At 39.2% G+C, this 26,970-nt stretch overlaps 1 protein-coding gene across 2 annotated transcripts in view; it reads right to left on the bottom strand.

Annotated features, from left to right (window-relative positions):
• Positions 1–188: 188 nt before the first annotated feature.
• Positions 189–26,970, bottom strand: part of LOC146329475 (uncharacterized) — a 34,226-nt gene continuing 7,444 nt past the window's right edge. The window contains exons 2-16 of one of the 2 annotated variants that reach the window (XM_084714747.1): positions 13,172–13,254; positions 12,261–12,341; positions 10,642–10,701; positions 8,671–8,841; positions 5,317–5,445; positions 5,075–5,120; positions 4,128–4,218; positions 3,862–4,003; positions 3,660–3,764; positions 3,460–3,547; positions 2,575–2,608; positions 2,330–2,404; positions 2,088–2,190; positions 967–1,106; positions 189–451 (exon numbers count right to left, since the gene is read on the bottom strand). In XM_084714747.1, coding sequence (XP_084570873.1) covers positions 325–451; positions 967–1,106; positions 2,088–2,190; positions 2,330–2,404; positions 2,575–2,608; positions 3,460–3,547; positions 3,660–3,764; positions 3,862–4,003; positions 4,128–4,218; positions 5,075–5,120; positions 5,317–5,445; positions 8,671–8,841; positions 10,642–10,701; positions 12,261–12,341; positions 13,172–13,254 — 1,475 coding nt within the window. In that variant the 3' untranslated portion in view covers positions 189–324. Of the gene's footprint in view, positions 452–943; positions 1,107–2,087; positions 2,191–2,329; positions 2,405–2,574; positions 2,609–3,459; positions 3,548–3,659; positions 3,765–3,861; positions 4,004–4,127; positions 4,219–5,074; positions 5,121–5,316; positions 5,446–8,670; positions 8,842–10,641; positions 10,702–12,260; positions 12,342–13,171; positions 13,255–26,970 lie in introns of both variants that reach the window. The other variant, XM_084714748.1, reaches the window with a different exon arrangement.

The raw sequence follows: 26,970 nt of genomic DNA, 5'->3' as shown, positions 1-26,970 counted from the left end.
CAATGATCTTCAAATAAATTAAACTCCTTTCAGGACCTCCTTACATTCTATGTTTTGTGGTATCAAATGAAATTATTCTTAAAACGTCTGGTTCTGGATGCTGTAAAGTTCCTCATCACCTCAGTCACAACCCCTGACTTCGGCTATCACATACACACCTTATCTGACTCTGTCTTTCTCTCACGCACACATTCAGTCGTCAGTGTTCTCAGGCAGATCATCTCGCGTTCCTTTTTGTTCCAGTTCCTCCTTTTTCTTTGTAAACCCTCCTGTAAATATGACTCCTTGCCGGGGTCGGGAGCGTAAGGGAAACAGTTAGCGCTGTCATGGGTTCTTGTCTCGGCCTTGTTGGTCTGGTATGTGTTTGAAGCGGCACTTGTCACCATAGAAACAGCCCGTGGTCCGCCAGAAGAAGCACCTGTCTCCGTCTATAGGTACACACCGTCTGAACCTGCACAAATCAGAGGAGTAGATCCTGCATGACATTCACAGGATGCACAAATGCAGGCAAATACTAAGATGCTAACATGCTAACAATGCATAAAGACTGACACAGGAGACAATAAAGAACACACTGTCAGTAACTGTTGTTAAATTCCACTGGGATTAGTGGGATTATATTGTGATTATAATTAAAGTTTTCACATCGCTATTTAAAGGGTTATTCTGATATTTTTAAGCCTGGGGCCTCATAACAGACGCATCCTAAGTCTGAAATCCTATCTTATCTCAGTTTAGGATGACATTTAGGGTTTTTGGTATAACAGAAACATGTTTCCTAACAGTTTTTAAGAAAAAATCTTACCTTACGGTGTCTAAAATGTCTAGCTTTTTAACCCTCGTCCTAACTTTAAGACTTAAAGCTAACCTCCAAGTGATAAGTGGTTAAAATGACCTCATTTTGTAAGGGAACAATCTGAGTTTACACCACACAGATACACACGTTATGAGTAAGTTGGTCGATACCCTGCAGCAGCTGAGCTCTGCTGTGTTCCTGCAGCGCTGGGGCTCAGGCTGGTGTTGGTCCTTTGCATCGGGGGCACGGTCCTCTGGATCCAGCGGTCTGGGTATCTCATCACCAGCTTGCTGCTCCCCAGCTCCACCCCCTGGACAGGAGGACACAAACTCATCATAGTGTCTGAAGTGGCAGAAGAATGGGGTGACAGCTGGTATTTGCAACTCCTCCTGCAACATACTTAGACACTGACAACAGCCATCTGGCAATCACCTTACTTTAATGTGTATTTTGAAGTATTGGAAGTTGATGGAAAAGGCGAAATCTGAAAATTTCCTCAAGTTTTTATGGTCACTTGAGGTGGTTTTTACCTTTTTCTAAAAACAGTTAATGCACTGAATGATCTCTAGCGTGGCGAACATTTAACTAACATGACTGATCAGCTGTTTCAGTCTCTTTATCGCTCCCATGTCTCCATGATTGCTCCACACAGATGTGACCTACGCTTCCTAACAGAGTTTCACAACAATCAGGAACAAGGGAGTCAATAAGTGCTGGCAAGTTCCTCCACTCAATCACATGCTGGAGGGAATTTCTTCCTGCCCTTTGAGACAAAGCAAACACTTTGGACTACAGAGCTGCAGATACTTCACTGCTCCCACAGGCCAGCTGGAACATATGCTACGTCTCCATTTCACCTCATTTCACATGCTTGTACTTGTTTTCCCTTCAGACAAGCTAAAGACAAATTCTTACTGTGCTGGACAATCAAGTCAGTCAAATCAAATCAAATTAAGGCGCTACACATGAAACAAACAGAAATGTCATGTTTGCATTGTGTTTGTCTAAACTGTTTTTCACTGTTTGAGGTTCGACTGGCACTCTTCTTCTTCCTCTTCTGCTGCAATGGTTTAATGATTTTCTGACTGGAGAATCGGCGCCACCTATGGCTGATCTCGGCGAACAAACTATTAATAACAACAGAGCAGCAGTGGATGGAAACAAGCATTTATTTGCATTTTATTTTGCCACTTTACTCGAAATTTGACTAAATTTTGCACTGATGGCATACAAGATGATAAACATCAAGCTGAGTTTGTTCATTTGAATAATGAGCCTCCCCATCACTCACCTGCAGCTTCTCCAGGGCTTTGGCAGCCATGTTGGCATTCTTGAAGTTGACGAAGGCACAGAAACGCTCGTGAAGAAGTCTGATGCTCTCTATTTCGCCATACCTGTAACCACGGAAACACATAGTCTCTAATCTACAACAAAGCAGTAGAAATATCTGCAAAATCTGTTGCTGTTACAGGAGCTTTTCATTAACCATCACAAAACAAGTCTTATACAAGCACACACATATAGTGTTTTTACATTTTGAAGAGGTCCCGGAGGTCTTTCTCTGTTACTTCTACTGTAATGTTCCCAACCCACAGAGAGCGACAGCTCCTGGAAGATAAAGAAGGGAAGACAGCGAGAGAAAAGAGAGAGACGAAAACAAGGGGATGATGTGAACAGGAATAAGGCAAAGATCACAGGGGAGCACAATGTGACGGAGAGCGATTATTAGTTATTTGATTATTTTGAAGTGAGTGGTGTGATTATGTGCAACAACCTACCCACTCTGATCCTGCAGAGGTGTGTGCTTCAGTGCTGGAAGAGGAGACAGGAAGTAGATGTCGTCAGTGGGATGTATTTAACATCATTAACCACTGTGGTCTGCTGCTGTGCATCAACTTGTAGCATCATATCAATAAACTTAAATAACAAACTGTAGCATCATCATGGTGCCACACATAGTCTGAACACCCTTTAAAACCATCTATCATTTACCTTGTGTTTGTCTGTTTACTCACAGGATTGTACTGTATGTCTTCTTTATTGAAAAGGGGGCAACTGTTATTCTGACCTTAATATGTGTTTATATCCTTATACTAACTTTACTAACTTATTCCACCACGCAAACTATGCATCTCTCTGCCTAAAAACTGTCCTAGTTTTAATATACTGTTTCTAAAATAGTAGAAATATATCCCAAACTCTTTCTGAGGCATCACAGAAGCAACTCAAATCTGACCAAATTCTGGCAGTGTTTTGTGTTATAGAGGTTATGACACAGCTGCCAAACAACCAATATCAAATGAGACCTGTTGTGACATTAGCACAGAGACTGATTTTGTTAAATTGGAGAGAGAAAAATCCACCAACCACTTAAATTTGCTTAAAGATGTGATGACTACTTTAATAAGACAAACCCATGATTAGTAGTTTTAAAGTATTATCTGCAGTGACATCTGTAAGATCTTTTTTGTTTGTTTTCTATTTCTGTATATTTATTGTTCTTCCTTGCATAAAAAATGTATGCACATGAAAATATCTCATTTGCATTACAATAAACAGAAGTTAGGGTTAGGGTTATGGCATGTGCTGTCAGTAGTATCAGCATGTGTCTGCCACTGTGGTGCCCCAGTGTGGACACAGGTGGTACTGCAGCTGACTCTTACTTTTGGCCTCGGATGAGGTGACGACCGCCTGGACGGTGGTGAACTTCTCCAGCAGCAGTTTACTTTGCTCTTCCTCAAAACCAAGCCCCTAAAGTAAACAAATGAAATTGAAAATGGGATAAGTAGATTGAATTTACACCCTATGTCACCTTGAAGCATGACACTAAATCAACACTCGGATCTAACTAAGTGCTCCTCACCATGAGCTGCAGCACCCGGCAGGTGAAGAGTTTACTGGATGCTTCCTTGCAGTGTTGATCCAGCCTCAACACCTGCTCCATCGCCTTCTCTGCCTCGCTGTACCGCTGGAACGCAAACAAACACACATATACATACAGTATATACACATGCCACCTGCTAAAAATGCTAAAAATCAAAAACTCATGACTGTCAGGTGCTGACCTTTAACCCCATCAGAGCACACCCCTTACGGAAGTATCCCTTCGGCCAATCAGGAGCCAGCTGAATGGACCTCTGAGCGTCTGTTAGGGCAGAGTCGTACTGCTCCAGACACCAGTAGCAATAAGACCGATTTCCATAGAACCTGAGAGACGAGAGAGTCGCACAGATGGACATATTTACTTAAAATGACAGGACTGAAAGGACAGGGTGGGAGGACAGGGTGAGGGTGTAGGTGAGTCAGGGACAGAGTTCACATTTCAGCTCACCTGTGGTCCTTGGGGTCACAGTAGATGGCTTTTGTAAACATGTCCACTGCCTGGCTGTACTGACCTTGCTCGAACATCTGAATGCCCTGTGCTGGAGAATGTGCGCACACACACACACACACACACACACGGACACACACACACATTTGCATTTTAAACTTTTGAGGACTTACATTAACATCATGCACTTCCACACACATACCTCTTTGTACCCAGTAAATATTCCTAATAAAATCAGTTGACCAGTTCATTCTGTGAATTCTTTTTAGTAAGCAGGACATTGATTTTGATTAGGAACACTGCTGTTAAATATCTCACAGCTTTGAAAAGCAGAGATAAAATTCTCAAAATCTCGTCACATAAAACTATCCTTCATGTGAGATTTCAGTCTGTACATCTGATCTTTATCACTTTGAATTTGCAGAAATGTCAAGTAGAAAATACCGGTTATTATTCTGGAATTTTTAATAGTAGTAATAGTTTAAGTGTATATATTATTTAGAATATATTTATATATGATTTATATTTAGAATATTTTCACCACTTTACCTTGTTGTCAGAAGAGCCTTTTTCACTGTTATACAAGTTATATGAGCCAAATAACGCTCTCTCCAAAGCAACCAGACTTCTTGAGGAAAATCAGTCAATTTCACACAGGAGCAGCTGGTCTACTGCTGCCTCGATCGGTTAGTTTGTTCGTGTTATTATGTGACTTCTGTGTTTTAAAAGGTCAGTTTGGATTCACCAACATCACAATATGACATACGAGGTAAAAAGTTTTTGTCAAGGGAGTCTGGTTGCTTTGGAGGGAGTAATATTTGGCTTTACATAAAGGCAGTTTCCCGTCTGAAAAGGCCGTCTGACAGCAAGATAAGCGATGATTTTACTTCAACATGTTATTAAATGTAACTGAGATCTGTGTAAAGAACAACAGATAGATGATTCACCTGTAAGAGATTCGCCCCTCCTCTTCATTTCTTCTGTGTTCTCCACCTGCAATCACAACAGACATCGTCGTCGTCATCGGGAAAGTCAATCAAACATACTGCAGAATTACATTTTCAGTGTTTAAGTATCACCCCAAAAAGACAGAGGAGGTTTGGAGGTTGGATCTGACAGTTGTATGCTTGTGGTCCTGTGTGTATGTGTGTGTATGTGTGTGTGTGTGTGTGTGTGTGTGTGTGTGTACCTGGCTGCTCCTGGCTTCATTCTCCTTGTTCTCTCTGGAGATCTGCGTTGTTCTGCTCTTCAGGGCTTTGAGTTTGATGTGGCTGGCAGCTTTGGCCACAAATGCGCTGCTGACGTCCCACTCTGGTTCCTGAAACGCCAGGAAGTAACCAAAAAAAAACCTCAATACAACAAGCTGACAAAACAGTGAGAACTGTAACTGGTCAAACAGAAAGAAACCTGCTTTGAGCAAATGTTGATTTAAATGTTTAGCAAATCAGCATGGGTCCACCTCAATTTTCCTGTGGTTATCATCTCCAAGGGAGGCTAAATCCAAAACAGCTTTAGCCTCAGTTTTAGCCAGTTAAGGTCCTGTGATTTGGACTCAGCTTCCTCCACACATCATCAGGACTTGCTTATACATGCAACAAACGTTTTCCAAATCCAAAGAGTTGTTTTTTCATGTGAAATATTGTATTTGTATCATATTAGTATTAAAGTGATGATCTGAGAGGTCAGTTTAACAAAAAAAAGAGGTCATTCTGAAAAAAAAGTCTTAATCCCAGGGTTCATTTTTTGACAGCCGATATGTCTGTTAACATTCCAGAGGTCCAGCCACATAGAACAACTGCCACACATATGATAGCCATAAAACAGCAGAGATGTAGTGCAGTTTGTTTTATTACCAGAACGCACCTATGACCCACACATGCACGCACAAGAACGTTGAAATTGTGGCTCATTTCAGGTCACGTAACCACTGTTTAGTTACACAGCAGTCAGTCCACATGAGGCCTTTCTTACTCTCTGTCTCTGCCGTGACTGCAGGTCTGCTTCACGCTCCTCCTCAAAACAATTGGAAATGCATTTCACAGCAGATATGCCTAAGCAACAATTTGATCTTCAAGTGCTTGAAAAAAAGCTGATTATGCAAACTGTGAATATTCTCACTTGGAGAGAAAAAAAAATGTGGCATAGTCTCGTATCAGTGCGTTCCAGCAACACTACACCTATGGTGTCAAGTTATTTTTTTTGTCATTTTCTCATCCCGGCACATACGAGATGTGATTATATAACAGAACAATTGTTAAATGCTAATTTAAAATGCCAGAATTAAGTCTCCCAACACTCCTTTCATTAGTGTGGGTAGCTTCAAATGGCAAGATGTGCCAATTAATGTCATTCTTACAATTTACTGTTGTAGGTCAGCTCTATGCTCAGTGTGCAGAAAACATAAGTACTGAATAAAAAAGAATCACAAGTAATTCACTTAGACTATTTATATATATATACACTATTTTTATTTTAGATGGCATATTTGGCATATTTCCCACTGCAAATTTCTGCTGGATAAAGCTGGGATTTGTCGACTAACATAAATCCCTCAATGATCCGAACTTACAATAATCCTTTGCAACAATCAACAGTGCAATTACAAATATATTTTCCAATTCCTGTTTTATATTTCCTTAAAATCGCTCTTTGCTATATATTTTTCTAGTCTTGAACAGGAGCACCTACAATGTGAACATCTTCCCCCCTCGGAGATCAATCTGATTCTGATTCTTATCCTAAGCCAGCGTTGCCTTGAATCATGTTTAACAATTCAGGCAACAAGGAACTGACGTCATGTAAAAGACGCAGCCCTTTAATGTCTAAAGAAGACTGAAGCCTGTACTCAGAATGCATGCAAGTGCTCTTTTCATGGTAATGACGTGTTCATACCGAGCATGTTTTGAGCAGTTTATTGAAAACTCTGCACTGTTGACTTTTCTCACAAGGTTAGTTTTAGCGAGAGAACCAAACAGACGCAGCTGCTACAAAGTAACTGCACCGACTGAGATAACTTAAAATAGAGGTCGTGGTACTCTTTCCTTGGTCCAAGGAAAGGATGGCGAGCTTCATTCAGCTTCGTGTTCTCAACTGGTAAGAACAAGAGATGGTAAATTATGGCGTCAATAATTTTGACGTTCTGATAAAATCAAACATGTTTGAATTTATCGGAAGGTAGGGAGGGTAGTTACTGTGGTAACTAGTGTTGTGTCATTCATAAACATTTTGTTCGAAAGAACCGATCTTCAAAGTGAACGAACTGAATCACTTCCTGAAACGATCCCGAAGTGGGAAAATTATATGCTGAACTTTGTACTTTGTATGAACCGGTCTGGTGTAGCCTGGAATGAAGGAGGCTTTCTCACAGGATTGTTTCTTGATAAGGAATAAACCATTTTCCTGTTATTGACCACGCAGCTGTTTTTCCTGTGTGGGACTGATGAGTTCTGGCGGGCAACTTTTGTCTTCGGTACACGTACAGTCCTCACATCCTGACTCGGCCTCCTTCGTCCCTTTGCCCTATAAAATGAACGTGCATTCTTGATTCGCTGTCAGCCTACTTTTACACCCCGTGTGTGACTGTACACCGGTCTAGTTAAAACACCACAAAGAGCCTGTCTCACTCCGCTGAAACATCACTGAATATATCACGCACACTGAACGGTTCACTGTCTCTCTCTGTCTTGTCTTGAAGTCTTGAGAAGAAAGTGTAACCAGATATTTCATTTGATAATTCAGCAACAGGTCAGTCTGTTGCTTAATACTTGTACTGATTGGAAAAATCCCCAAACATAAATACATTAAACAATCAATAACTGCAGAGAGGGTGGAAGAGCACAGCTGTGGCAAGTGAAGAGGGTTGGACAAATCAATAACTAACTGCCGTTCAAATCTGTAACGTAAAATTTATTGCTCATCAGTACACATGTCCATTGGATTCTCTCGGTTGCAGAACACAGGGAACACTTGTTCATTTCTCTCATCTATCGCCATAAACATCAAAATATAAACAAAAACCGACAGAGTCCAAAGCACCTTAGAATTTTTCCTTCAGTTTGAGACCAAAATAAAGACAAAACCTTAAAAACTTAAGTGAACACTTTAAGGAAACATTAAGGAGAAAAGTTTTTCCTGCATTTTTTCAAAGCAGGAAGTGTGACAGGCATCCTTAGGATATAGTTGACACTTTTTATGCCTGATTAAATCATGTTTTTGTAAAAAAAAAAGACAGACTTGACAGAAATCAGCAACAACAAATGACAGAAATAAGCTATTTTAAAATACAGATGATTTTAATACCTATGATATCAGTGGCTATTGTTAGTTTTACATTTTGAAGGTTTTTAACACATTTTTTAAATTGTTTGTAGTTGTGAATTCTTGCCTGGGACAAGGGTGTTTTCTTGCACAGAGAAAGGATATTTCCTTTTAATCTTAACTTACAGTGTTTTGTGTAAGCGGCCACTGGTACTCAGCTTTATTATTTATTTTATTTTGAAGGACTGAACAGAATACCAAGTGTGCCAGCGTGGCTTCAACCCACCTCCTCAGAGGTCCTGTGGGGCAGCTGGTGGTTGCTCTTGTTCTCTGTCACCAGGGCAGGCACCGGATCAGGGTTGCTTTTGTTTCTGGGACGAACCGGGGTCCATTTCTCCTCCTCTTTCAGTTCCTCCTCGCTGTCGCTCTCAGACGCCGCTTCAGCCACTTCCTCTTCCTGCAGAAAGTGAAAGGGATTATTTTTAAAAAAAATCACTTGAGAAGATGAGGTCACACTTAACTGCAGACTCTGTTGAAGTGTGATTCATGTCTCATCACCTCCTCTGCGTGCAGATCAGCTCGCAGGTTAGTTTGACCTTCAGTGTGCATCAGAGCATCCACCTTTCCTGTGAGAATTTTTATTTTTTTTACACTCTCACACAAGTAAATTGGAAAGGAGGAAAAGTTAAAGCTTATCATGAGCGCTTGTGTTACTTAAGCAGGCAAAGATGAATGGATCTCTGTTACAACAGCTTTCACTTTATCTTGTCACTTCTGGAATGGATGTGGAGAGATCAGCATTTGTATTTACTTATTTTTATCTCTCATCTTGGAATACTGGTAGCCTCCATACTGCTCATCTGATGTAATCCAGTTTTAAAACTGGTCACAATTCACTTAATTTGACTGGGAGATTCTGCATCGCTGTTTTCCTGTGAAACTCCTGCAGTGTTTGGTGGTCAGATAAACTAATCTCAATCTTCATTTGGCATGAGGGTGAGCAGATAATGACTGATCTTTCATGTTTGGGTGAACTATTCCTTTAAGATGTCCGCTGAGACAGTTCCAGGGTTTAAATGCTAATTTTACTCATTGTAATTGCTATTGCTTTTAAATGCTCTTATTATGTATTTATCTATTTCTCTCACCAATTTCTGCACCTTACCTATCAACATTCTTAATTTGACCTTGTTTTAGTGATTTATTCTTCTTTTATTGCTACTGACAAGCTTGATGACTTTAGTTGTGTGTTGTCTAGCTGCATGTCTGTACCTCAGTATAATTCAGTGTGTTTTCTGAGGATTTAAATAAATAAATTATGATAAAGAGTGAAGTGTAAGTGTTATGAAGGCTTGAATCATATATGCATAACAACTGTAATCAAAATGTTTTCTCTGAATTCACTTTATAACAGAAATTTCCACAAAAATAACGTGACATGAGAATTATTGTTTTCAAAATGAAACAATGCAAATCTAACATCCAGACAGTGATAGTGTGCTGTTTTTTCTAAACACCTGTTAGATAAGTAAGATTGTTTGGATTAAGTCATAAAGTAACACACACATTTTCAAACAGACCTCGATGGTTGGGTACCTGCTTTTACTTACCTAGTTAAAGGGATAGTTTGTAGTTTTTGAAGTGGCTTTGTTTGAGGTACTTACCTACAGTAGATGATGGTCGACGTGCCCCCAGTTTGGAGAAGCAGCAGGAGTACTAGTGTAGAAAGCAAAGCAACGTACTGCTGTGGACAGGGGTCAGCAGCAAAAGGCATTTAGAATATTTTCACTGCTTTACTTTGTCATCAGACAGCCTTTTCCAACACAAGACTGCCTTTATACTGTATAAGTCAAACATCTGCCTAACAACAAGGAAAAGCAGTGAAAAAAATTCAAAATGTTGTGTACAATTAAACTGATATTGATCTTTTTTTTTATAGCTGGATAAAATAAGTTTTGCTGCTAACCCTGTCATCTGCAGTACATTGCTTAGCTTCCACCGATTCTCCTCTCCGATTCAAATTCAGGAATGCTAATCACCATTTACTGGATGTAATACATGGATTGATACACTGAAAATACAAACTATTCCCTTAATGAAAAAAATCCAGGTCTGTGCATGCATGTACACATGGATGCATGAATTATGGACATAATGATTGTAAGAACATATGGCAACATATAAACTGTGTCAGGTTTTGTTCATTAAAGAAACAGAGAAATAACAGCAGATTACATTTAGACAATTCTGATCTCACCTGCTCTGAAGCATCCTCCATCCTCTCCGCTCTCTCCAGTTTCTTCCGTTCCTTCTGCCTCTGAAAGGAGAGCATGGACATGATGGCTGTGGGATGGGAGACAGACACGTATGGACACAGGCGCAGAGGCAGACATGCAGTCTGGCGTGTCATAAAAAGTGAGCAACAGCCATAAAGAGGGTGTGGCAAAATGTATGAAAACAGAACAGGACATTAGCAACTGTTAGAAAAGGGGTGGAGACAGGTGAGGCATCAGGTGACATGAGCAAATAAGGGTGTGGTACCGGTTGTAGTGATGTGTGGAATGCAGGAGACATTCATTTTAGTTATTAGACACAATAAAGACATGAGCTGCAACATGACTAACATTTATTTATTCTATTTATTTTCTTACTTAGATGATTTCTTTTCAGAACAGTTTCCATACCTGTTCACAGGGTGGATATGGTGCAAGTAGAAGTAGACAATTATGATGTTGATGATGTGGAGATACTGTCATTTAATTTAACTGATATAGACATTGCAGTGTTCTGTGAAATGCTTCTAACTTTAGAGATTGTTTAAAAAATATTAAACACACAAAGAAGTAATTACTTTCCTTCAAAAGCAAGAATACATTTTCTCCCCTGGTCTGTAGTGCTGTTTATCCATCTAGATTTTTTTGGTGTGAGCTGCAGACTTTTGGATTTATCAGCCATAGAGATGAATGTCTGCCTTCTCTCCAGTATAATGGAACTAAACGGCACTTGGCTTGTGGTGCTCAAAGCACCAAAAAATAAATTAAAAAAATTATGAACCAGTGTCTCTTTCCAAAAATCATGAAGTGGTTATTCAAGATGATCTACACACTGTGGTGTGAGCAGTTTCATGTAGAAAGAAAGTAGTCCTTTCTAGTAGAGAGAAAGTAGTTCTGGTAGATTCTAATGCAGAGAGAAAGTAGTTCCTAAATGAAACTGCTAACAACAAGGTGTGTGGATTATCTTGAACAGCCAGGTCATGATTTCTGTAAAACAATCATTGCTGTTAAGTTTTTAAAATGTAGAGTTTTTGGTGCTTTGAGCACCACAACACTAATGCCATCTAGTTCCATTATATTGGAGAGAAGGCAGACATCTCTTTGGCTGATATCACCAAAACTCCACAACTCACACCAAAACAGTATAGATAGATAAATAGCACTACAGGCCAGAGGAAAAATATGCATTTTTGATTTTGGGGTGAACTGTCCCTTTAAGTCTGATATCCCTGTCACAAAACAACATACTGTGTACTTCAGCTAGAAATTAAACTTGTAAAATGTCTGATGTGTGATGTGATAAAATGGAAGAAAAAAATGAATGTCATTATTTGCAGTAAGTCCGCTCTGGTGTGTTTATGAGAGCGTGGACAAACTCTACTGATTCTAACTTCAACAGGCCAAAAAATGTATCTTTAAATAATTAAACTAGTATCATAAACATGCAACAACTAGTCGATTAATGGCCAGAACTAACTTTATCCGAGCAGCCCAAATCTTGCAGCTGTACTTGCAAGATATTTTGTTACTTTTGTTCCATGCAGCTTTTGGTACTTGCAGTGTTTCAGGGTTTTGTCAGTAAGACTCAATTCTTTTTACTCACTTTCCTCTTAGCTCTCCTCCTCTCGGCTCTCCTCCTTGTTCTCTCCTCGTCGTCCAAACCCTCCTCACTGTTCAGCATCGCCTGTTCCAGACACAGTTACACACACACACATTCAGTATTCAGGAAACACACAAAAGCATGTTTCTTTAACAGGAGATTGAAGTCCCTTCTTAACTGAGGAGAAACTGAGGAGAAAATAGAAGAAATGTTGGCACCAAGTGAACAGAACCCCAATAAAGTTCAGCATCTAGTGGCCATTAGTGATATTGCATCTCAAAGCACATCAGCTTCAGCTTCAGCTTCACGAGACATCGGAAATATTAAAGTGAGTGTTTGTAGAGTCGTATGTTTTTACTGTATCCTACAAGTACAAAATTGTTTACACATAAGAAGGGTTGGGTAATATTTTTTTTTTTATTAAAAAATGTAATCTAATCTGAATACTTAAGGATTAATTCAAAACCAAACATTGAAAATACTACACCTTCTTAAAAACATGACACAGCCACAAAAAATTGAGTTCCACAAATATTACTTTTTCTTTTTAAACATCTTGAAACAGTGCATTTATGCCTAGGGTTTTTTTTGTCCCACACTACATGTAGGCCGTGCTTTTCATGAATTAATGCAGGTTTGGTTATCATAATTTTTTATTTAAATTACCATATTTCTAAGATCTAATTAAAAAATCTAATGAAGTATTCCTTGTTAATGCAACAACAATCTAATCACACATTTTTTCAAATATAATCTGTTCTGATTATTGTTACTTACTCTCTGTAATCTGACTATGTAACTCAGATTACAGGCAATACTACCCAATCTTGCATATATACGTCTGATATGGTATTTCTTGAACTGAGTACAAATGGATCCATTACTACCTTACCTACAGTAATGGTTCAGTGTACCTGTGAGGAACCTTGGTCTTTTCTTCTGTCTGTTGGGGGTGAAGCTCCATCCTGAACCTCCATCTCCTCATCACCTGGTCCATCTGGAGACACACACACACATCACATTGTGTTTTAAGGGATGAAACAAAAACACATGGCACACATGGGGACACGTCTCCTACTGCTGTCTGTTTCTCTGGGTGCAATACAGTGTGTCTATTGGTCCTAAAGGGAGAGGAAGAGAGAGAGAGAGAGAGAGAGAGAGAGAGAGAGAGAGAGAGAGAGAGAGTATGTGTGTGTGTGTGTGTGTGTGTGTGTGTGTGTGTGTGTGTGTGTGTGTGTGTGCGTGTGTGTGTATGCCCAATGCCTGACAGGCACATTTCCCATGCAAAACCACACAGGTGATCTTGTGTCAGCTTGTGATTGGATGATGAAAACCGAGGGAGTGAATGAGTTCAACCACCACCTTTATAAGCAGCAGTTCAGCTAAGAGAGCCTGAGGCACACCGTTCCACCCCTCAAAAAAAAATATTTACTGCAAATATTCAAATCAAAGCCTGCACAGTCAAATAATGGCTGTTATAAATACTATACAAATATTATCCAGGGATGTGGTCTGTTTGAACAAGTAAATGTCTGTCATAAATACAGGTACATGCATGTTTTTAAAGTTCACCTTTTATTTGCTTAAACCAGAAAACATGCAAATGACAAGTTATTCTTTCTTTTGAATGGTCTCTATTCTGCCAGCAGTTTCTTCAATCTGTTTGTAACAACAACAACAATAATATATTATTGTTACAATTCGGGATGTGCGTGATTAGTCGGCTACAGGATTAAACGTTGCCACCCTCGCTAGTTGGCATCAGAAATACTAGTCGGGAAAACTATTCATCAATATTTTATTCCAGCACAATGCCAGTTAACTGTTGTCTCTAAGATGAGATCATGCAGCTGCCCACCACTAGCCAGGGCTGTTGCTCTCAAGCAGCACTTCTCTCTGTACGTTGAAAGCGTATGTGCCCCGATGGCCCACGCAGCCCTGGATGTTTTTAAATCAGCAAAGTTGAACAGATGACAGCTTGTAAAATCAGCACAGTTTGGCAGCGTTTTAATCTAGAAAATGGAAATAATGTTGAATGTAGGCTGTGACAGAATTAACTGGTATATGATCACTCAACTGGAGCAACATGTGACCGCATTCAGCACAGACGTGGACATTAACTTGCAAGCAGAGCAGCTGCCCCTGCTGCTAGCACTGCTAATGTTAGCCACACCGTGTAGCAAGCTGGCACTTGACATCTGTTTACCCACCAACACTGTGATCCCCTACAGTCTGAAAAGTTGAAGCATTTCGTGAGCTGTCAGGGTTTGTAGGTTAATGTACAATGTTTTTATTACACAGCGCGAAGTGTCACACATTTCAGCGGCATTGAAAATACAATTTGGCGATTGTAGACTGTGATTAATGGTTTCAAATGGCTCTTAATACACACAGTATTTTTCCAATCAGTGTTTAAAATGATCAATTAATAAACTGCTCAATTTTAACTTCGTTCTGAGTGTTTATTTACTGTTAGACTAGTCTAAATTACATTTTGCATTTAATCAACAGTGAAATTAGTCACCAAGCACATCACTAGTTACGAGATTAGATAGTAAATACAGATGGGCAATATATCAACATGACATTTGTAATAAATGTTTCAGCTGTCCAATCTGATCATTCAGGATGAATTAGAGTCACGATCTTGGAAACCAGTGAAAGAGTTAGTGATCTTACAGTGATCTTAATCTTAATGTGGAGAAGAAGTGAAATAATCATTTTGAGTATATGTATATAAATATGCCACTTACAACAGCTGTAAGATGCTGGAAAATGTAGAAAATGCACCTTGAAAATTCTTGTAAAGTGCATGAATTTGACTTCGGAAATAGTGTAGGAACCCTGACACACACTCACCTTAAACCTTTGTGCCTATGTTATTGAGAGAAGGTTTATGATGCATGTTAATATGGCCACAGGCGGGTGTGTGTGTGCTGGAAACAGGGGAATCCTCTTTCCGTCGCTTCATACCACACTAAGAGGTCACCATGCCAGAAATAACTAAGGGCCTCTGGACAGAAATAGTGCTCAGGTATCCAGAAGCATTCTAGAAATACTCCACAGAGAAACATTTCACGTTTACTCCTGTTTAAACTTCAACTGAACTATGTTATCCAACTGAGATTCTGTATTTCTACTTCTATTCCACTAATCCAATATTCAAGATGTGAGCTGACACATTTACTAACCGGCTATGTTATCAGAACTTGGCTGGTAGTAAATTCTCAGTTCACTGAAGCAGATCAGTTACACTGCACTCGCGCGAGCGGCAGGAAGAGACACAACAGTCGGTAGTTTTTCGCTTCCAGTGATCACTAGAGGATCACTGATCTGTTTTCCTTGCAGCGTTGACATGCCACTGTCTATTAACAGGGCAGCAGTAAAAAAATAAAAGTAGAAATCTCAGTCAGCGAGTTTCCACCCACCTCAATTAGCGCTAAAAACCTGCATGGAAAACACACACATTTTCACACAGAATTGTCCTTGCAAATGATTAATTCAACGTGACAATTGTATAGATATGTGGACGATATGGTGTTAATTGGTCTCAGGCAGACTGGGGACACAGTCTACATATTTTCATCTTACTGAGGAGCTCACTAAATGGTGTGAAGACAGTGCCCTTTTAATTTATGAAAGTAAAACTAAGGAGCTGGTTATTGCAAGTCAACACAATACCTGTCACTATTTTCCAGGCTGTTGAGGCAGTAGAGGAGTTTAAATATTTGGGGATTGCAAGTTGAAGTTTTACAGCCAACACAGAATAGCTTACATTTAAAAAAAAAAGCATGATATGAGCAATAACATTTTATACACTTTTTTACTTTTTTCTTGTTGAAAGTGTTTTAACTTTAAAGGAGCAGAAATAACAGGGAAATAAGTCGGAGGTATACATAAAACACAGATGAAACAACAAATTGTGTCTGATCCTTTTTAAAGAATTCATAAAAGTCTTTCATACCAAATGCAATAACTTGGTTAAAGTCATAAACATCATTCAGACTGGAGCCATGTCCGTTATTGTTGTCTGTGCTGCGCACGTTCCATTCGCATGTATTGCAATTTATTGTGGTTTGTTTTTAACCAACTTCTAAAGCTCAAGGCAAATTTATGACTGGGGTTTTTTTTTGGCCAATTTTCTAGAAATGTGACTGAATGCTGGATGAAAATCTGTCACGATTACATAATTCATCCAACATAAAACACTGATAACTTTATACTAAGACTGTAAAATGTGCAGCTCAGTAAATATCTTGGTCAGAATACTTTAAAGAATCTTATCAAAATGTTTTTGACTCTTACATATAAATATCAGTATTGACCTAAAAGGGTAACTTCAGTATTTTTCAACCTGGGCTCTACTTTCCCATGTCTTTTTTGTGTCTGAGTTACTTACTAATTGGAACCACAATTTTTGAAACTGGTCCAGTGTTGAGGGGGAACACTGCAGCTGTGAGTCCCAAAACAGGTTGCAATGTAATCCTTATTTGAGTAACTGCAAACTGTTCACTAAAAGAGCTGAGAAACTCAGACTGCTATTCTGCGTGTCTGAAAGGATCCCTGGAGACCAAGACATTTCTGTTAGAGAGCAAGATACCTTTTGTGGAAAGTCTGGTTTGCTTTACCAGAAACAGCTGTTTTATTGCTCCAACCAAAGCCACCAGACTCCATTTAGAGAAACAGTAATTTTATCATCATAAAAAAAAAAAAAAAACTTAATTCAAACTCGACAGAAACAAAATAAAACTCACCAAAACCATCTTGGCTCATATTTCAGCTGTTCCAACAATCACCAACTCCGATTTAGTTGAAATGAATCATTTTCTCACCAAGTTACACAAGAAACTATTCTGGCTGGACGTGCCTTTTTCTGTACTTCACTCTAAGAAACAAAGGTTCCAACAGGGTTCTTCTTGAAGGGCTGAGGTTCTACCCAGAACCATCTGCTTCTTTAAAAAAATAAAAGTTCATAAAGGGTCATTTGTAAGGCTAAGGGTTCAATTAGGACCCCTTTCATCCAAAAAACCATTTTGACAGAAAGTTCTTCAAAGTTTGTTGAGATCCTTTGTTTGTCAGGGGTTCTTTGTACCATTACACACAAGCTTTCTCAGTAGAACCACCTGGGTGGTTCTAGAAAGAACCCTCAATAGAACCTTTTAAAAAAAAGATCTATCGAGGGTTCTTAGTAAGACTAAGGGTTCCATCATGAACCATTTTCACTTCTCTGATGTCCGGCCTCCCTCTCACCCCTCACCTGATATTTTATATTGATCAGAAACAGTATTGTTGGGTTCTAATGTCAGTGAATCCAGATACGTTCTACAATCAGTCTCTTACAAACAATTTTATAACAAACAAATGATATAAACAAACTGAAGAGCCATAAGTCTCGAGACAAACTGAATAAAAAAGGGCAGATCTCTACTTTCGGAGAATTTCACACAGGGGAAAATAAGCAGGATTATTTTTGTAACCGTGAAGCAGACTGCAGGCTGCATTGCTTGCATGAAACAAAACTGTTGATACATAAAAGAAGGTTGCATTTTCTGGGTAAATTACAGATTTAAGAGTACTATACTGTACAGTCTCAAGCCAACATTCTTTTCCCTCAATCACAGGACACGATATTGACAGATGAAAGGGTAGAAAACTCTCGGTCCAGGAATAGACCGTCCGTTCAGAAACTTTTGGAATGAGTAGAAACTGAATCTGTTTGGCATTAAGAGCCACAACACCACCTGACTCACAGCAAGACCAAAGTCAGATGGAAAGGAGGAAGGAGGGAGGATGTTTGTGAGAGAATAACATACCATCTACATTTAGCCCGGGCCAAATTATAGGCTTGTATCTGAAACACATTCCCCGTGTCCACAACATAAACTCACTTACATTACGACAGCCTATAGAACACTCCACCAGCTGTTTGACAGTATGTATTGTGCTCCCGAGCACAGCTGACTTTAATGCAGCAGCAGATTCAAACTGAGTGAAGTTTGAATCTGCACAATCAGATCATCAGCAAATGCCCCCTCTGTGCTTGTGGATGGTATATAGTCTAAAAACTATAGCCTCTTTCTAAGGCTATAGTAGGCTAAATAAAAAATCGGCTGAAGATACTGGTATCACATGAAATTACAGTTGGAGGGACACAAGAAATCAATTGGTACCAACCATGTCATGCATACTTGTTAGGAAAGGGGTAACTAACGTGAAAAACTGAATTGCCCATTTTCAAATGAATCTTTTGATCACTGATCTTAAGATTTCTTAATGAAAATTATTTTTATGGGCTACCCAAGAGTTTCCCGTTCACAGACGTGCCTATTTTGTGCTGATCCCACATGTAGTTTTTTGCATGCACAATAAATGGGTTAATTTTGCCTATTCTATTTGAATATTTCAGTCCCTAAACAGTGTTGGAATGGCATAAACTGGGTATGACTGGAGACCTAGGCCATTCAGAGGATCGACAGCCTTACCATGTGTACTGGCAATATGGGGGTCTCTGAGCAATCACCAGCACAGGTGTGTTCTCTGCACCTTAATGAGGCATTTTGTAAGGATTTTAGACCATTTGAATGGTATAAAAAAAAAAGGTCAATTTCGTGCTAAATCAGTGTCATTTATGGTAGCAACCCAAAAATTGTAACAACATATGAGACATGATAGAGCAAGTGAACTTTCAAACTTTCAAAATCTGAAAAGGTGCCGAAAGAAAACAAACTTTATTATGACTATGAAAGCTTGACACAGTGCAGGGCTGCGTCTTCAATTAATATTCAGATTCCCCCGATTTCAGATGATGTATATCACTATCACTGGTTGACCTGCTATCTCCCCCTAATAATCCCCCATCCCCAACTTGAAATGACAAAAATGGGTCTGCGTTGGAGGTATCGTTCTCTTCAGAGCAACCAGACTCCTTTTGTCATTTTACCTCACAGAACACAGAAGTTGCTGGGCCACCACCACCTCAATCGGTTAGTGAATGTGTTTTAAAGGGTTAGGGTCACACCATAACACAAACTAACCAGTGGTAGATGAACAAGTCTCATGTCATGCAAGGTGAAATTACTGATTTTGTCAAAGGAGTTGGACGGTTTTGGAGAGAGCAATTCTTGAAGGTGGTTTCCCCAACAGAAAAGACTGTTTCATAACTCGGTAAAGTGGTGAAAATATTTTAAAAATAGCGTACATTCAAAGTGATATTGATTTTTTTTCCATGCTGGTACTCTTCTCTGCAACATCTACTGCAGGTAATATACTGCCTGCAGATGATTACTTTGAACAACCCTACTTAAAAAAAATGTCAACTATCCCCTTAAAACATGTTGAGTCTTCACATCACCACCTACAGAAAAACTACATCTGTATACAACAGAACCACAACCATCTAACCTTCACTTTATGTTCAGTCTGTGAATGTAAAGGTCATGACCCACTGGAAACCAGCATGCACACTCATTCAACTTTCCTGGAGGAATAATCATTGGTTTAGCTGCAAGTTTAACTTAAGCTGCTTCCCACCAGTCACAAACATTTATAAACCCAAAACTTTCTATGTGTCACAGCCAAAAATACTCCTCAAGTATTTCTGATCACAATTACCGTCACACATTGTTTTGATTTTAATTCGGACCGAGCCAACAGCCATCAACAGAATAGACCAGTGGAAAAATCTGAAACTTTTTGGATTTGTTGCCAGATTTAGACCGAATAACAACCACCACTGTCAGAGGATGACTTTCTTATGACTGACGGAAAAACACGTCTCTGATGAACATGCATTCAAACATGATTTAGTGAGGTATAGCTGGGTTTTCATTCAGTATTTACTCTGCAGATTAAACACCATGGACACTTTCACATCAAATATGAAAGACATCAGAAAAAGTACCCCCTATGTTTCACCATGCAGCGCAAACTTATTTGCCTGCAAGCTCAAGCATATCAAAACATCAACAGACTTAAACAGTACTGCCATAAACTGTAGGTTTCATTCAACCCAATGGATTGTATCTGACACTGTGTCTCATTTCAACTACAACAATTCTGAGGGGGAGCTGGATAGTCGAGAATGAACTCTGTGTACCAAAACCATGTGTTACTGTTTGATATGACAGCCGTGTGTGGTGAAATCTGGTTCTCAAGGCTGCTGGACAGGGTGGCCTTGACAGTTTCCTCCCCTCTTTTCAACACACTCCCATATCACACCTTTCTCTCAGTGTTTACACTTTTTTTCCTTTCTGTTCATGTCCAGTGCAAAGTAAGTGAAAAAGTTTTCAGAAAAAGGAGAATTCAGAACTAGAACTTTGACTTTTTAGTGTTGAATACTGATAATTATGGTAATACATTCTAATAATACAGTACTTTGCATACAGTGGTATGGTGCAATAAAAAAATGATATAGTAAAATGAATCAAAGCAGAGATATGTGGTTTTGCAAATAAGTGCAGGTACAGTGCAGTGCAAGAGATGACACAGGTCCAAGTTTAACTTCTCTTTAAAAGAAGCCAAACAGAAAAGCTTGAAACCCTGATTAAAAGAGCTGAGAGACAGAGGGAAGTTTTCCTGCAAGCTTGTTCCAGATATTAGTAATTTTAAGAGTGGTTTAATAACAGCGGTTTTCCGGACTCGTGGGAAATAACCTGAGAGTAGAGAAGTGTTCATTATTTGAAGAATATCAGATGGCATGGAGTCAAAAACATATTTGAAAAAGCCTGTAAGCAGAATATCAAAGTAGCAGGAGGATGATTTAGGATGTTGCACAGTTTCTTCCAAGATTTAACACAGCATGGTTTTTATCAGCCTGTCAACAGTAGCAAATAAATCATGTGCATTATTGTTGTTTTTGGCCATGATGTCAGAGAGAGGTGCCATAATACACCCGGAAATCTGCATTAGCCACTTGAGCTCAGCTTGATAACACTTTATTTTATATTTATTACTGAAATGATCTACAGTGCCATTGATGGATTCCAAAGCAAAGGCAGGTGGGAAAGAGAACAGCAAAATCAGTGTTTCTCCAACTTTACACACCGCGTACCACCTCAGAAAAAAACTGAGCTCTCCAAGCACCACCTTACTGTTTTGCAGCATTTGTTCCTGCCAGGTTTAGTGAAAACTTTACTGGCACTTCTTAAGCAGCCACAAACACTGCTCGAAATATTCTCCTCCTGATCTGCATCCTCTTCATAATTGTTCCTGTTTGGAGCCATGATTGCAGTTTTATTGAAGCATTAATTTTTATTCTCCTTATTTTACCCCTGCATGCTATGTGCATGATCGTGGCTATGTAACAAGCTGATATCAACACATTTCAATGATCTGGTATTTTATGGATTTTAATTAGAAAATTTGTGTCATTTTGATAGTAGATGGATTATGTATTTTAAATGCATTTATTTTTATGAAAAAATAATGAATAATCCACTGGTTTTCAGCAGCCATGTTTCAATCAGTGTATTTTCATGCATATTTTGAAGTATCACTTTGGAAAAGGTTGATGAAATAACAAAATTTGAAAAAGTATTCTCAATTTTGAAAAAAAAAAAAAGGATTTATTACTCCCTTAAGGTGGTTTTTGCCTTTTCCTAATAAGTTCTGATGTAGCAGACATTTAACAGGCAGTGTAGAGGATGGGAACAAGCATTCTTTTGCATTTTCTTTTGCAGATCTACTCTAAATTCGGTAAAAATAAAAATTTTTTTAGATTTGGATGGAAACACAGCTAGTTGTACACCACTTTCTGAGACCAAAGAAAACACAGGAATGATGAGAAAGAGCAACCACAGCCTTAGAAATGTTAAGACCCTTGAAGATGATTAAATCCAGAGTTTGCCACTGCTTGTGTGTGGGCCTGGCTCTGTCCATGGTTATCCAGAATACAACATAGTTCTTTTGTGCTGCTGTCCTGGAGGTTGTCAACATGAACGTTTGAATTGTCAATGATAAATACACAGTCAGCATCAATACAGATGATAGACAGCAGATGGGCAAGTCATCAAAAAGGGTCTGCACTGTATTTAGGTGGTCTGCAGGTCAACATGAAGAGTCCTGAAGAACAATATATTGAAGAACAACATACTCAAAAGAACCAAATGTCATATTTCTCCTTGTACTGGATAGAATTATCTTTTTAAAATGACAACTACACCTCCTTTCTGGTGTGTCCTAGCTATGCTCATAAAACTGAGGTTGGGAGGGGTTGAATGTGTAAATAGGAACCACTGTAGTAACATAAAATCAAGATGGTGCTTGACATTTAAATCATTGATTAAACCAGATTTGTCAGCTGAAGACCTGGTGTTTCACAAAACTTAATTTAGTGTGTTAAAAATATTCTCTGACCCTACTAAAAACAGTAACAGGAAGATGAAATCCAGAAGAAGAGCCTCTTTCAGGGTATTGGTAGAGGCTACAGTTAGGCTTGGGCGTTATAAAGTTATTATAGCAGTGTTTCCTCTACATTCATTTAGGAGTGGCGGCCCGCCACTCCTAAATCCTAGCCGCCACTCCTTCAAATTTCTTTCTTTTTTTTTTTTTTTATTGTTGACGCAGATACACCACCGCCGCATCTCTCCACCTTCAAAACAGACTCCTGTCAGGTACTTGCGAGCACTAAGGTAAACTGCAGATAACTATCTTGCTCAGTATGGAAATATACTTGCGCGTGCTCATTTGCATGATGCTAGCGTTGTTTAGGGGGCGCGGTCGTCAAGCACATCAAGCACCTAGGTGACAGGGCAGAGTCAGAGGAGCGAATTCCCGAATTACAAATAAACAATAAAGCAGCGAATTACCGGCCGGAGAAGAGGTAGACGTAAGTTATTAGCTTGAGATAACTCGACATAGATTTTACAAGTTAAATAGACGTTCACAATATGTTGATGACCAGCTAACGTTACGTAACTTATTGGTAGTTAAGGTTAATTTGGCCCGGTGCCAACTCAGTGTCGCTAACGTGAGTAAACTAATTGATAGTATTAGGCTAACTTTAATATCTACACACCATTATGTAACAACTGACTGCATTTTTCAGATGAGTTTATTGAAATATTTCTCTAAGAAGAGAAACGGAACGCCTGCCCCCGCTGCTGAAAAAAATCCTAAAGGAAACACTGTATAGTATACCAGGGTATTAAAAAATCCCGACAGTTTGATTTTCAATACAGAGGCTTGTCTGTCTATTAAACAGATGTATTGTAGTGCGACGCTAACTCCACCAGGGGTCAGTCTCCCTACTGGCAGTGCAGCTGAGCTGACAAACAGGGCATCTGGGGGATAAAGTTACAGGACTAACTAATAAAAAATTTTGAATTTAGTCACCATGATCGAAGTAAGTAATTAGACAAATAAATTGCCAATCAACAACTGGCTGAATCCATCGTTGTTTCCCACTCAGCTGGTCCATGAGTGCACTAAGCAGAGTGAGGAGTGAGAGGTAAACAGCCTGCAGAGGTGCATTTTTCTTTTCACATGGTGAATTGAGGATTTAATTTCACCAAACCTTAGTTGGTGACTGTTGAAAGAGTGAACAGAGTAACAAAGATGTTTTGGTGAGTTTTACAGGTTTTGGTTCTGGTCAGAGTACTGTATTGTAGTGTGTGTGTAACTTTCGCAAGCTGTGGTGGCAGAGAGTGACAATGGAAAAGCTGGGCCATGCAGTTGTCAGTCTGGCAGTAAATGTACAGTTTAGGTTTGATTTTGTCAGTGAATACATGCTGCAGCTTCTCAAGACAAAAGTAAAGCTCCTCAATGTATGTGTGTTGTTTCCCAACTTTGAGACTACCGCCGTTTTACAAAAATACTGCTATAAAATGTCAGGAAGGTATGAAGTTATGAAAAACAGATACCCCTGAAGCCTAGCCACAGTGCAATGCAGTAGGTCTATGCCCAGTGGGAGAAAGAAAGGGGATACTGGGGTTTGCAGATGTAGGGTAACTACCCATCTGTCCAAGGCATCATCTCTTCTGTCTGCACTGATGACAGGCAGATTTGCTTGGTGTTAATGGCAGTGATTTGAGATGCAACAGTGCAGCTAATGCCTTAGTCACACAACATGACTTTCTGTCTTGTAATCTGGAATCTTAAAGTCATCCTGATGACTTTCACTAGAGATCTTTCACTACAAGGATCCCCCAGCAAGTCTTGCTTTTACAACTACTTTTTGCTCATTTTTTTTTCTATAATTTGTGTGTTTCTGGCTGCTGCTCTGGGGCTCTTCTGTCTTTCCGTCTCCACTCCTGAACTTGGCAGTAGTGGGATCCATGAACATCACATCCAGTTCCTTAATCTCAGAATTTAGTTTGCTTCCTAAGGTGGTGGAGGTGGAGGGAGACATGAGGCAAGATTTTGGTGACCTTGCTGGCCTTATCAGTCTTGTCATACCAGGCAGGAGAGCGCTGCTCTCTCTTTTTGTTATCTTTGTTATCAGCAAGGTTGGTGTTACAGAATGTGCTTGGTTGGGGTGAAACTGTACGATGTGGCGGCAACCAGGGGGTTAATTTAATACCAGCGTTAACCAATGCTTCCAATTTATCAGTGAATCAATAAAAAAGATGAGGCAGGGGAGAGAGGAAAGTATGTAATCTGACATTGAGGCTGAGATGTTTTATCTCTGTGGCGATGAGGCTGCTGCAGGTGTCAAGAACAAACTGTTTCACAATCTGAGACTGAGAGGAAAGCGAAGGCATCGCACCGCTGCTGGGTGCTGTAAGGGGTTTAATGTGAGAAACAATGAAAGAAATGCTGACTTCACTTTGAAAGCAGCAGCAACGGTAAATAAAAGCACTTCAGAAATCTACAAAGAATTTATAAAGAAAATATTTAAGATATGCATATTTTAGGCTTTAAAGGCTTTATTTTTCTTCTGATTTTGAGGCACTTAAATATATTTTAATGACCCACAGAGAACCTGTACAAATGTTTACTGATACTGAATTTACATCATTGACATGTCAAAAGCTGAAACACAAAAAAAAATAATTATCTTAAAAGTCAAACTATCAAAGTCAAAAAATATATTGCATATCATTGGTAATACAGTAATAGTTATTCTATGATATTATGCCATTATGAGCAATGCTTACTGCACTGAGGTAACACTGAATTTTTAATATGATGAAGTATTTTAGTTTGTCATTAATTTGCTGGATTAGCCATAAAAAGACATTTCTGTCTAGTTTTTGTTTTTTGTTTGTTTTGGCTAGCAAATAAAGTAATAGAGGATTTTGAGTTACCCATCCCAAAATCAAACTCTTCAAATTACACACAGTATAACAGGGCTTCATCGTTTATCACAGGGTTTCATGACGATTAGTAGTACCATTACAAATTTTAATTAATATTGTAACCTTGTTTGATTACTGGACTTTGAAAAACGTATAATAAATAATAAATACTATGCAGCATCAACCAAAGTCAGCACCACTCTCTCAGACGCAGTATGGGTTTGTTTTGCATCAATAAAAACGCAAAGGACATGACGCTATTTCAAATCGCAGAGATTTTCAATTGACTATTAAACTCGGTGAAATGATTTCAATGTGTGTATCAGTTCTTTTTGAACATTTTCATTTGAACATTTTCAGCACATTTTAACAATTCATCTCGACACTATGCAATATGATGGTATGTAAGAATGTCAATGTGGTTGGATTCTCGCCTGATCTTGTGATCTCCTAACTCTTGCATGATCTCCAGCTGCCTCTGAAGTTAACATGATTTGGGCAGCAGGATTCCTTATTCTCACATGACTTGTGAGTGGCTTGAGAACTCAACATTGTCTCATGTGAGGCAGGTGTTTTGGTTTTGCACGGAAGTGCTAAAAGATTTTGATCATATCGCCCACTCCTAGAGTAAATATACTTGTAATTTATACAGTCATTAATTACTGACTGAGTCTTTGTACGCCCACACAAAACCTGAAAATAAAACATTTTCAAAATAAGCTCACCGCCCCCATCATTGCCACCACTGAGCTGCCCTTGAGCAACCCCCAACTGTGTCAGTGGCAGCTGCTCAGAGGTAAACAGATCGGCCTGTGGTTGTACTGGGAAGCGACCAGATGTGAACATGAGTAACTGTGAGTGTGATCAAGGGAAACAGATGAAAATCAAAGAAATGGAAAGAGAGCAAAGCACTGCTCAAAGTGAAAAATCAAAAAGGTAAAAAAAGTAATATGTGAATGAAAAACAACAGATACAATAGGTAAAGTGAAATAGTAAAAACGAGAATACAGAATGCCTTGCACATGAAAATTTAGTTTGATTTTCATTTTAAAAAACTGTAACAATAGCATTACATTTAAAGGGGTGTGGTTGCCTCTCTCTCATTAGCTAAATCACTCAGAGGAAAAGGAAACTCAAGGCTAATGACACACACACACACACAGGCACACCCAAAGACACGGAAACTTAAACAAATACAAAATTAAACCCGCACTTAAAAGTATCTGGGTCCAATCTAAAGTGCTCGCCCTCTGACTCATCGACAGAAACTCACTGTCTGCTGAAACAAGACCAACAACCTAAAATCTTCCACTGTGGTGAGATGACATGAGGTCACCTGATCAGGTCTGTGAGGGTCCGGTAACTTTTACAAAATTTCATACAAATTTACATGAGCTCAAGAGTTTTGAACAACACCCTGAAGTATGACAGATGTGCTGCTTTATGTCAGCCACAGCTGCATCAGTAGACTCAAGGTC

Source organism: Lutjanus erythropterus, chromosome 3 (genome assembly GCF_056507025.1).
Source record: "Lutjanus erythropterus isolate fLutEry1 chromosome 3, fLutEry1.hap2, whole genome shotgun sequence".
NCBI classification, from domain to species: Eukaryota; Metazoa; Chordata; class Actinopteri; order Lutjaniformes; family Lutjanidae; genus Lutjanus; species Lutjanus erythropterus.
Note: the sequence above shows the minus strand (reverse complement) of the source record. Positions and strands in the feature narration are given on the sequence as shown.